The sequence below is a fragment of the Oncorhynchus keta genome, chromosome 19 (assembly GCF_023373465.1).
Source record: "Oncorhynchus keta strain PuntledgeMale-10-30-2019 chromosome 19, Oket_V2, whole genome shotgun sequence".
NCBI classification, from domain to species: domain Eukaryota; kingdom Metazoa; phylum Chordata; class Actinopteri; order Salmoniformes; family Salmonidae; genus Oncorhynchus; species Oncorhynchus keta.
Window position 1 is genome coordinate 12,202,031 of NC_068439.1, and position 9,858 is coordinate 12,211,888.

The 9,858-nt window shown below is 46.5% G+C and overlaps 2 protein-coding genes across 11 annotated transcripts in view; one reads left to right on the top strand and one right to left on the bottom strand.

The window, feature by feature from the left end:
• Window positions 1–3,698: 3,698 nt before the first annotated feature.
• On the top strand, window positions 3,699–5,742 carry LOC127909225 (uncharacterized). Of its 6 annotated transcripts, none has more exons than XR_008070296.1 (5): window positions 3,699–3,733; window positions 3,809–3,988; window positions 4,031–4,246; window positions 4,319–4,426; window positions 4,823–5,742. XR_008070296.1 is itself a non-coding variant. In XM_052469615.1 (5 exons), the coding sequence occupies exons 1-5, from the start codon at window positions 3,715–3,717 to the stop codon at window positions 5,056–5,058; spliced, it is 903 nt and encodes a 300-aa protein (XP_052325575.1). In that variant the 5' UTR covers window positions 3,705–3,714; the 3' UTR covers window positions 5,059–5,742. The 6 variants fall into 6 exon arrangements, 1 of the variants encoding a protein (XP_052325575.1); XR_008070298.1 differs by lacking the exon at window positions 4,319–4,426 and adding an exon at window positions 4,679–4,750; XR_008070295.1 differs by lacking the exon at window positions 4,031–4,246 and adding an exon at window positions 4,679–4,750.
• A 509-nt stretch (window positions 5,743–6,251) lies between these two features.
• LOC118375611 (sorting nexin-13-like) overlaps window positions 6,252–9,858 on the bottom strand; it is a 69,017-nt gene continuing 65,410 nt past the window's right edge. For all 5 annotated transcript variants that reach the window (XM_052469617.1, XM_052469616.1, XM_052469620.1 and 2 more), the window contains 3 exons: window positions 9,491–9,559; window positions 9,288–9,400; window positions 6,252–9,161 (listed from right to left, as the gene is read on the bottom strand). In XM_052469617.1, coding sequence (XP_052325577.1) covers window positions 8,926–9,161; window positions 9,288–9,400; window positions 9,491–9,559 — 418 coding nt within the window. In that variant the 3' untranslated portion in view covers window positions 6,252–8,925. The remainder of the gene's footprint in view (window positions 9,162–9,287; window positions 9,401–9,490; window positions 9,560–9,858) is intronic.

The window sequence follows — 9,858 nt, forward strand, 5'->3', positions numbered from 1 at the left end:
ACAATCATGGCAAAAAAACAACATTTCAGAGTGCGCTGACCCTGCTGCTAGAGGGGGTACGCAGCTGGAGGTTGACTGTTTGAAGGGGTACGGGACTATAAACAGTTTGGGAACCACTTCCCTAGTGGAAGACATCATGATACCATATTCCCCTGGGGGAGTCCTAATTGTATTTATATTTATTTATTTAACCTTTAATTTAACCAGGCAAATCAGTTGAGAGCTAGGCTAACCTAGAACCAGACTGGTACCCAGGCTAACCTAGAACCAGACTGGTACCCAGGCTAACCTAGAACCAGACTGGTACCCAGGCTAACCTAGAACCAGACTGGTACCCAGGCTAACCTAGAACCAGACTGGTACCCAGGCTAACCTAGAACCAGACTGGTACCCAGGCTAACCTAGAACCAGACTGGTACGTAGCCAGGCTAACCTAGAACCAGACTGGTACCCAGGCTAACCTAGAACCAGACTGGTACCCAGGCTAACCTAGAACCAGACTGGTACCCAGGCTAACCTAGAACCAGACTGGCTAACCTAGAACCAGACTGGTAGTGCCCAGGCTAACCTAGAACCAGACTGGTACCCAGGCTAACCTAGAACCAGACTGTACGTGCTAACCTAGAACCAGTACCCAGGCTAACCTAGAACCAGACTGGTACCCAGGCTAACCTAGAACCAGACTGGTACCCAGGCTAACCTAGAACCAGACTGGTACCCAGGCTAACCTAGAACCAGACTGGTACGTACCCAGGCTAACCTAGAACCAGACTGGTACCCAGGCTAACCTAGAACCAGACTGGTACCCAGGCTAACCTAGAACCAGACTGGTACCCAGGACCTAAACCAGACTGGTACCCATAACCTAGAACCAGACTTTTCCACCCAGGCTCTAGAACCAGACTTACGTACCCAGGCTAGAATAAAACCCCTAAAAGGAAGAGACCAAACAGAGGAAAGAGCTGTAGATTCTGTTGGTCCCATTCATTGTCCCTCTGTACAGCCACAGCTCTCTCATTGTCATAGGGCAGAGGTTTTGGACCAACCTAGAGGACTGGAGCTATTCAAGTCCTGGTTTTCTTTAGTATTAAACCTCTCCTTGTGGTGGAGGGTGGTTCAGAGTAGTCTTAAAATTTTATAGCCAAAGTACTCTCTTCAGGTCGTCTCAGAATCAGTGGGGTTAAGCTTGTTATGGTCAAAGTGGGGCGAAGCAGAGTAGGAGGCGTGGTTAGGCCTCAAAGGGGAGGGGACTCAAAGACCACTCCTTTTATTTGGTGGTTGGAGTATTGATTAACATACAGAATATGGTGACCCGTTGGGAAGCAGGAAGAGTTGCCATGGAGACCAGGGGTCGAGGCGGGCAGCATTTGAGGATAGTTGGCAAAATCTCTGTTAGGAGCACAGGACAGTATAACCTGTATGAGTGAGTCTTCGTGTGTATGTGTGTGTGTGAAATATGTCTAAACAAACATGAAGAGTTATCTAAACTGGAGATGTGTGGATAAACCACACATCTATTTTGATCTATTTGGCTCAAAAACAAATTACAAACAGAAAACACATTCAGTAAGAGTCAAAAGTTTGGACACCTACGCATTCTTAGGCTGTCATTGAAAAAAGGTGATGGTCCATCCCCAACCGCCACAGACTCCTGATGGTCCAACAATAGGCCAAACACCATACTATTGGTTCTTTCAAAACACAATGTGTGTGAATGTTTTGAGAACCTCAGACTGGGGAGCGTCGCTATACAGCTATTTTCAGGTCTCTGCAGAGATGTTATATCGGGTTCAAGCTCTGGCTGGGCCACTCAAGGACATTCAGAGACTTGTCCCGAAGCCACACCTATGCTGTCTTGGCTGTGTGCTTTAGGGTGGTTGTACTGTTGGAAGTTGAACCTTCGCCCCAATCTGAGGTCCTGAGCGCTCTGTAGCAGGTTATCAAGGATCTCTCTGTATTTTGCTTCGTTCATCTTTCCCTCAATCCTGACTAGTCTCCTAGTCCCTGCCGTTGAAAATCATCCCCAAAGCATGATGCTGCCACCACCATGCTTCACCGTAGGGATGGTGCCAGGTTTCATCCGGACGTGACACTTGGCATTCAGGCCAAAGAGTTAAATATTGGTTTCATCAGACCAGAGCATTTTGTTTTTTATGGTCCGAGTCTTTAGGTGCCTTTTGGCAAACTCCAAGCGGGCTGTCATGTGCCTTTTACTGAGGAGTGGCTTCCGCTGGCCACTCTACCATAAAGGCCTGATTGGTGGAGTGCTGCAGAGATGGTTTTCCCTTCTGGAAAGTTGTCCCATCTCCACAGAGGAACTCTGGAGCTCTGTCAGAGTGACCATCAGGTTCTTGGTCACCTCCCTGACCAAGGCCCTTCTCCCCCGATTGCTCAGTTTGGCTGGGCTGCCAGATCTAGGAAGAGTCTTGGTGGTTCCAAACATCTTCCATTGAAGAATGATGGAGGCCACTGTGTTCTTGGGGACCTTCAATGCTGCAGAAATGTTTTGGTACCCTTCCCCAGATCTGTGCCTCAACACAATCCTGTCTCGGAGCTCTACGGACAATTCCTTTGTCCTCATGGCTTGGTTTTTGCTCAGACATGCACTAACGACTGTGGGACCTTATATAGACAGGTGTGTGCCTTTCATCAACATCAAGGATGACCATAGGAAACAGGATACACCTGAGCTCAATGTCGAGTCTCATAGCAAAGGGACTGAATACTTAATTAAATAAGGTATGTTTAAAAAAAAAATTGTAATAGATTTGCAAAAAAATCTACAAACCAGTTTTCACTTTGGCATTACGGGGTGTTGTGTGTAGATTGCTGGGGATTTTATATTTATTTTAGAATAAGGCTGTAATATAACAAAATGTGGAAAAAGTCAAGGGGTCTGAATACTTTCCGAAGGCACTGTTATATACTACATATATTTCCGTAATTTATTTTTAAACGTAAAAAATATACATTTGTTTTGCCTCTTGGGCCTGGGCCCAGGAGCTTCAGCCCCGGTAAGCCCCTGCATTTATCCAGCCCTGAACTTACCTGGTCTCCGAATCTTCATAAACACCATGTTTCTTGTTTCGCTGGTGGCTCTCACTTGTCTCTTACCTGCGCATCTAGCTAGTTGGCTCCTGAGGGTTAAAGCCCGGTATAGTTCTGTTTGCACCAGCCCCTCTCCTTCCAAGGACCGACTGGCACAAAAACATAGCAGCCCTTCCGCATCTAGGTTCCTCCCTTCATACAAACTGACATGACCACATTTCTGACATTGAAAACACTGCAAAACAGCTGGCTCTAATGGTCTAACCAGGTGCTAGGTGCTGACGGGCTGGTGCTATGTTGGCGTGGCAGAGTGAATTGCTAGGCTGGTGCAGGAGTGTGAATGGCTAGGCTGGTATAAGGGGTTGGCGTGGCAGAGTGAATGGCTAGGCTGGTATTGTAAGTCGCTCTGGATAAGAGCGTCTGCTAAATGACTTAAATGTAAATGTATTAGGTGGTGTGGGAGTGTTAATGGCTAGGCTGGTATTAGGAGTTGGTGTGGGAGTGTGAATGGCTAGGCTGGTGTGGGAGTGTTAATGGCTAGGCTGTTGTGGTGGGAGTGTTAATGGCTAGGCTGTTGTGGGAGTGTTAATGGCTAGGCTGGTATTAGGAGGTGGTGTGGGAGTATTAATGGCTAGGCTGGTATTAGGTGGTGGTGTGGGAGTGTTAATGGCTAGGCTGGTATTAGGTGGTGTGGGAGTGTTAATGGCTAGGCTGGTATTAGGAGGTGGTGTGGGAGTATTAATGGCTAGGCTGGTACTAGGTGGTGTGGGAGTGTTAATGGCTAGGCTGGTATTAGGTGGTGTGGGAGTGTTAATGGCTAGGCTGGTATTAGGTGGTGTGGGAGTGTTAATGGCTAGGCTGGTATTAGGTGGTGTGGGAGTGTTAATGGCTAGGCTGGTATTAGGTGGTGTGGGAGTGTTAATGGCTAGGCTGGTATTAGGTGGTGGTGTGGGAGTGTTAATGGCTAGGCTGGTATTAGGAGGTGGTGTGGGAGTGTTAATGGCTAGGCTGGTATTAGGTGGTGTGGGAGTGTTAATGGCTAGGCTGGTATTAGGTGGTGTGGGAGTGTTAATGGCTAGGCTGGTATTAGGTGGTGTGGGAGTGTTAATGGCTAGGCTGGTATTAGGTGGTGTGGGAGTGTTAATGGCTAGGCTGGTATTAGGTGGTGTGGGAGTGTTAATGGCTAGGCTGGTATTAGGTGGTGTGGGAGTATTAATGGCTAGGCTGGTATTAGGTGGTGTGGGAGTATTAATGGCTAGGCTGGTATTAGGTGGTGTGGGAGTGTTAATGGCTAGGCTGGTATTAGGTGGTGTGGGAGTGTTAATGGCTAGGCTGGTATTAGGTGGTGTGGGAGTGTTAATGGCTAGGCTGGTATTAGGTGGTGTGGGAGTATTAATGGCTAGGCTGGTATTAGGTGGTGTGGGAGTATTAATGGCTAGGCTGGTATTAGGTGGTGTGGGAGTATTAATGGCTAGGCTGGTATTAGGTGGTGTGGGAGTGTTAATGGCTAGGCTGGTATTAGGTGGTGTGGGAGTATTAATGGCTAGGCTGGTATTAGGTGGTGTGGGAGTATTAATGGCTAGGCTGGTATTAGGTGGTGTGGGAGTATTAATGGCTAGGCTGGTATTAGGTGGTGTGGGAGTGTTAATGGCTAGGCTGGTATTAGGTGGTGTGGGAGTGTTAATGGCTAGGCTGGTATTAGGTGGTGTGGGAGTATTAATGGCTAGGCTGGTATTAGGTGGTGTGGGAGTATTAATGGCTAGGCTGGTATTAGGTGGTGTGGGAGTGTTAATGGCTAGGCTGGTATTAGGTGGTGTGGGAGTGTTAATGGCTAGGCTGGTATTAGGTGGTGTGGGAGTATTAATGGCTAGGCTGGTATTAGGTGGTGTGGGAGTATTAATGGCTAGGCTGGTACTAGGTGGTGTGGGAGTGTTAATATGGGTATACATCCCCAAAGCCAGGGATCATCAACTTGATTCAGCCGTGGATGGTCAGGGGGCCGGAACATAATTGCACATTTTTAGACTGCAAATGGACCACAAAAATCCCCAAAAGATTTTAAAAACATTTCAAACCTTGCTTACGTTTGTATTCTATCACATACAGTGTATTGCTCTTTTAGGAATACGTTGAAACAGACTTCCAAAATTAAAATAACTGTGAGCTGTTTTGCTGGTGTTTTTTACAGTCTTATGTCCAACAATAAAACATATAAGTAATGTTTTGTTCAAAAACTTGGGGGAGGGGAAATAAAAATGGCCCGTGGGCCACCAGTTGGGGAACCCTGTCCTAAACCATGTTAAAGCTGCTGACAGAAGCCCCTGCTGACGCTAACTGGAGGGAGATGAAGACAGAGGAAGGGTCAAATATGACATTTGAAATGTTTTTATTCTTGTGTGTATAATGTTTACTGTCCATTATCTACTTCACTTGCTTTGGCAATGTTTCCCATGCCAATAAAGCCCTTCAATTGAAATTGAAAAGAGAGACTGGTGAAAGAGAGAGAGAGATTGCTGAAGAACAACATGCGCCACACACCACACAGTGGTCAGTTACCATTTTATTATTAGTGTTATGCTGATCTGAGTTCAGCGTTTCCAAAGGAATAGTTTGATAAGCATGATGCAAAAAAAAAAAAAAAAAAGACCCCAGAACAGGAGTCTCCAACTGGTCTCCTGGAGAGCTACCCATCCTGAGCAGGATTCTGCTCTAACACACCTGGTCCTGCTAAACAGCTGCTGCTCCTCCTCCTCAACACCTTGATTGGTTAAATTAGGTGTGTTAGAATAGAGCAGGGTTGGACAAAAAGTTCTCCAGGAGGAGGGTTGACCACCCCAGCTTCTAGAACCTACCCCTGGCTCCAGATTAGAGTTCTCTGGCTCCAGAGTCATTAGAGTTCTCTGGCTCCAGAGTCTTTAGAGTTCTCTGGCTCCAGAGTCTTTAGAGTTCTCTGGCTCCAGAGTCTTTAGAGTTCTCTGGCTCCAGAGTCTTTCGAGTTCTCTGGCTCCAGAGTCTTTAGAGTTCTCTGGCTCCAGAGTCTTTAGAGTTCTCTGGCTCCAGAGTCTTTAGAGTTCTCTGGCTCCAGAGTCTTTAGAGTTCTCTGGCTCCAGAGTCTTTGGCTCCAGAGTTCTCTGGCTCCAGAGTCTTTAGAGTTCTCTGGCTCCAGAGTCTTGGCTCCAGAGAGTCTCTCTGGCTCCAGAGTCTTGGCTCCAGAGTCTTTAGAGTTCTCTGGCTCCAGAGTCTTTAGAGTTCTCTGGCTCCAGAGTCTTTAGAGTTCTCTGGCTCCAGAGTCTTTAGAGTTCTCTGGCTCCAGAGTCTTTAGAGTTCTCTGGCTCCAGAGTCTTTAGAGTTCTCTGGCTCCAGAGTCTTTAGAGTTCTCTGGCTCCAGAGTCTTTAGAGTTCTCTGGCTCCAGAGTCTTTAGAGTTCTCCAGTCTAAAATGACCTTGACATTCTTTTTGATCCTCACCTTTTGTTAATGAACAATATGAAAATAGAGTTAACGGAACATTTAGGCACACTATAGACACGTACTGTACACAGATATGCACATGGTTCATTATCATAGATTCATAATGTACTAGGAGATCCCGGCTTTTCATAGCAACGCTTCATTCAAATGTACATGATGCTTGCAGTGTTGTCTCATATTGTGTTCCTCTGTTAGATTCTGTGCCCCGTTCATTTAATGGTTAATCCAACGCAGGAAAACATTGACGCGGGGTAAACCCTGTGGACATCAATAGCTGAGACATCTCAAATGGAGGCTTTAAAGATGAAGTCCTGTGGGGTTCCCCTTGTCACCTCCCCTGTCCGCGAACAAATATCCACTTCCTTTTAAAAAGTCACACAGCTCAGAATTCATGTCCTCACACTGCCAATCACGGTCTAGAGCTGTTCAGTGCCAGCCAATCACAGCAGAGGGACAGTTCCATCCAATGGCAGCAGTGGAATTGGAGCTCTGTTCTGAGAATGAAAGAACTCCGGTATTAAGCGTTATTTAGCAGTGATTCTACAGAAACATGGCTTTCCTGCGATTTGATTGGACAGATGACCCAAAGTCTCTCCTGTCATTGGTTCATACAACAGTGAATAATTTCTGTTCACTCTCCAATCAACAGGTTCATATGCATAATAAGCCCTTCCACCATATCTCTAGACCAATGAATTATAGCTTTCTATCCAGAGGCTTTAGCACGACTGGCTAGATCACTCTTGCTGACACATCGGCATGGAAACCACATTCATCAGGAGTAAAATAATAATTAAAAAAAGACGTATAAAACGAGTTTGCAATTAAATGTAGATTTCTTTTTTTTTTACAACGGAATGTAGGGTTAGAATTTCTTTGGGAAGGGGGGAAGAATTCTTTCACCTTTTCTACAATTTTTCAAAAACTGTATAATTTTCCATTTTTATACAATTATTCAAAAACTCAGGCGTCAAATAAAAATATTGCACAAAATGAAATTTTCTCTGAATGAAAGTGTGATATAGCAGGGATATCAGTGTGTTTTTTCTTTGTTACTTAGTGGTATGATACTATAGCATGGGCCCCACACTGGCACAGTGTCTGACTGTTGAGGGCTGCATCTTACTGCCACACACACACACACTCTCCAACACACACACACACACACTCTCCAACACACACACACACACACACACACTCTCCACACACACACACACACACTCTCCAACACACACACACACACACTCTCCAACACACACACACACACACACACACACACACACACACACACACACACACACACACACACACACACACACACTCTCACACACACACACTCTCAAACACACACACACACTCTCAAACACACACACACACTCTCAAACACACACACATTCTCAAAACACACACACATTCTCAAAACACACACACATTCTAAAACACACACACATTCTCAAACACACACACATTCTCAAACACACACACATTCTCAAACACACACACACACACTCTCAAACACACACACACACTCTCAAACATACACACACACATTCTCAAACACACACACATTCTCAAACACACACACGCCCAGTGAGTACATTCTACTCTACAGACAGCAACATTCACAGTCTAGCCTGTCATTTCATTCTGTCTCATTCCAAAATGTAGTGGATTACTATGAGACTGTGTCAGTCCATTAGAACGGGCCGTTTCACATTTACCCAGGCCTCACCGGCAGGGGAGCTGTTCATATCCTGCTTTCCATGAACATGAAGCACAGTAGAGCTGTCCATCATCCCCGTAAACAAACAAACGAAAACAGTTAGAGCTGTGGTTGTCATGGCTACTGACAGGCGCATTAAAAAGGGGGAGTGGACTTTAGATCAAACTCAGCCTCCTCGTGTTCTAGAGGATTATTGACACGGGGAAAAAAAGAAGAAAAAGACAACAAAAACGTGACAAACAAACCCCTTGCAGAACCAGATGTGGTTGACGCTTTCTGTCTCACAAACCATGGCATCCTCTACGCCATATTCCCCCCTCCCCTATCAATCTATTTCTGTATACGTGGCCTGGTATCAGGAAGTGAGATCACCTGCTGGGCATATCAGAGCAGCTGTGCCAGTCTGACAGCACATCTACAATAAAACAGTTAGCATAAAACAAATAAAACCCAAATCAGTTTGTCCACGCTACAGGAGTGTGTTTGTGAGGCACGTAGGGGAAGTGGAGAGCAGGGCAGAGTTAACAACTAGGATGGTCCCAACAATCCCTTCGAACGAGGGCAGAACACACACACACACACGTTAACCTCTTCTCAACAGCACACACCCTCCCCACAACTCTCCTCCCTCTTTTCTCTTACACCGGGTGTCACCCGGTAACCCTGCCCACTTCCAGTCTCCTGTCACCTCTTCGGGAAGGTGCTCTTGACTTTCTGTGTGTATCTGGCTGTGCGCGGCGAGCGAGAGTGGAGTTTAACAAACAGCTCAGGGAACTTGTAGTGAGGGAACAGGGTCTCCAGGAAGCCTTCTAGGAGCACGTAGACCAGCCGACGATTCATTGGTCCGTGTTGGAACATGTCAAACACACGCAGGATTCCCTTACGAGTCGTATCCGCCCCGATGATGTGCTTCAACTCATCTGGAAGAGGGGGACAAATGGCTGATTAATAGTGAACAAGTTTGTTCGGTCTGTGTGTGTTTACTCTCTCTCTCTGTGTGTGTGTGTGTGTTCGTGTGTGTGTGTGTTCGTGTGTGTGTTAGTTACCTGGCATGATTCCCAATAGGTTGGTCTTGGCCGCGACCCTCGTCCTCATGCGGATGTTCTTGTCCCTGCGTGGCGGAGACTCGGCCAGGATTCCGTTGGGCCAGTACGAATCCCTGCACAGTTGCGGGACCACAGAGTTACTTTCTAACCAATCACACACAGCGATCTGATGGTGTGTGTGTGTGTGTGTGAGTGTGTGTTACCGGAACTTCTTGACGTAGTCGGCCACCTGTTCTGGAGCTGTCATGAAGTCCACATGATCCACGATCTTCCTGCAGAGACAAGAGGCAGACAGTCAGATCTCCGTATGTGGCGCTGATGAATGAGTGTGTGTGTGTGTGTGGTACCTGTTGATAGTGTCTCCGTATGTGGCTCTGATGAATGAGTGTGTGTGTGTGTGTGTGTGTGTGTGTGTGTGTGTGTGTGTGTGTGTGTGTGTGTGTGTGTGTGTGTGTGGTCTGATGTGTGTGTGGTACCTGTTGATAGTGTCTCCGTATGTGGCGCTGATGAATGAGTGTGTATGGTACCTGTTGATAGTGTCTCCGTATGTGGCTCTGATGAATGAGTGTGT

Bases quoted from the DNA above. Each gene is read 5' to 3' on its own strand.
- LOC127909225 (XM_052469615.1), top strand. The intron at 4,427-4,678 runs GTGGTGTGGGAG...GGCTGGTATTAG, and splicing joins AATGGCTAGGCTGGTATTAG to GTGGTGTGGGAGTGTTAATG. The intron at 4,751-4,822 runs GTGGTGTGGGAG...GGCTGGTATTAG, and splicing joins AATGGCTAGGCTGGTATTAG to GTGGTGTGGGAGTGTTAATG.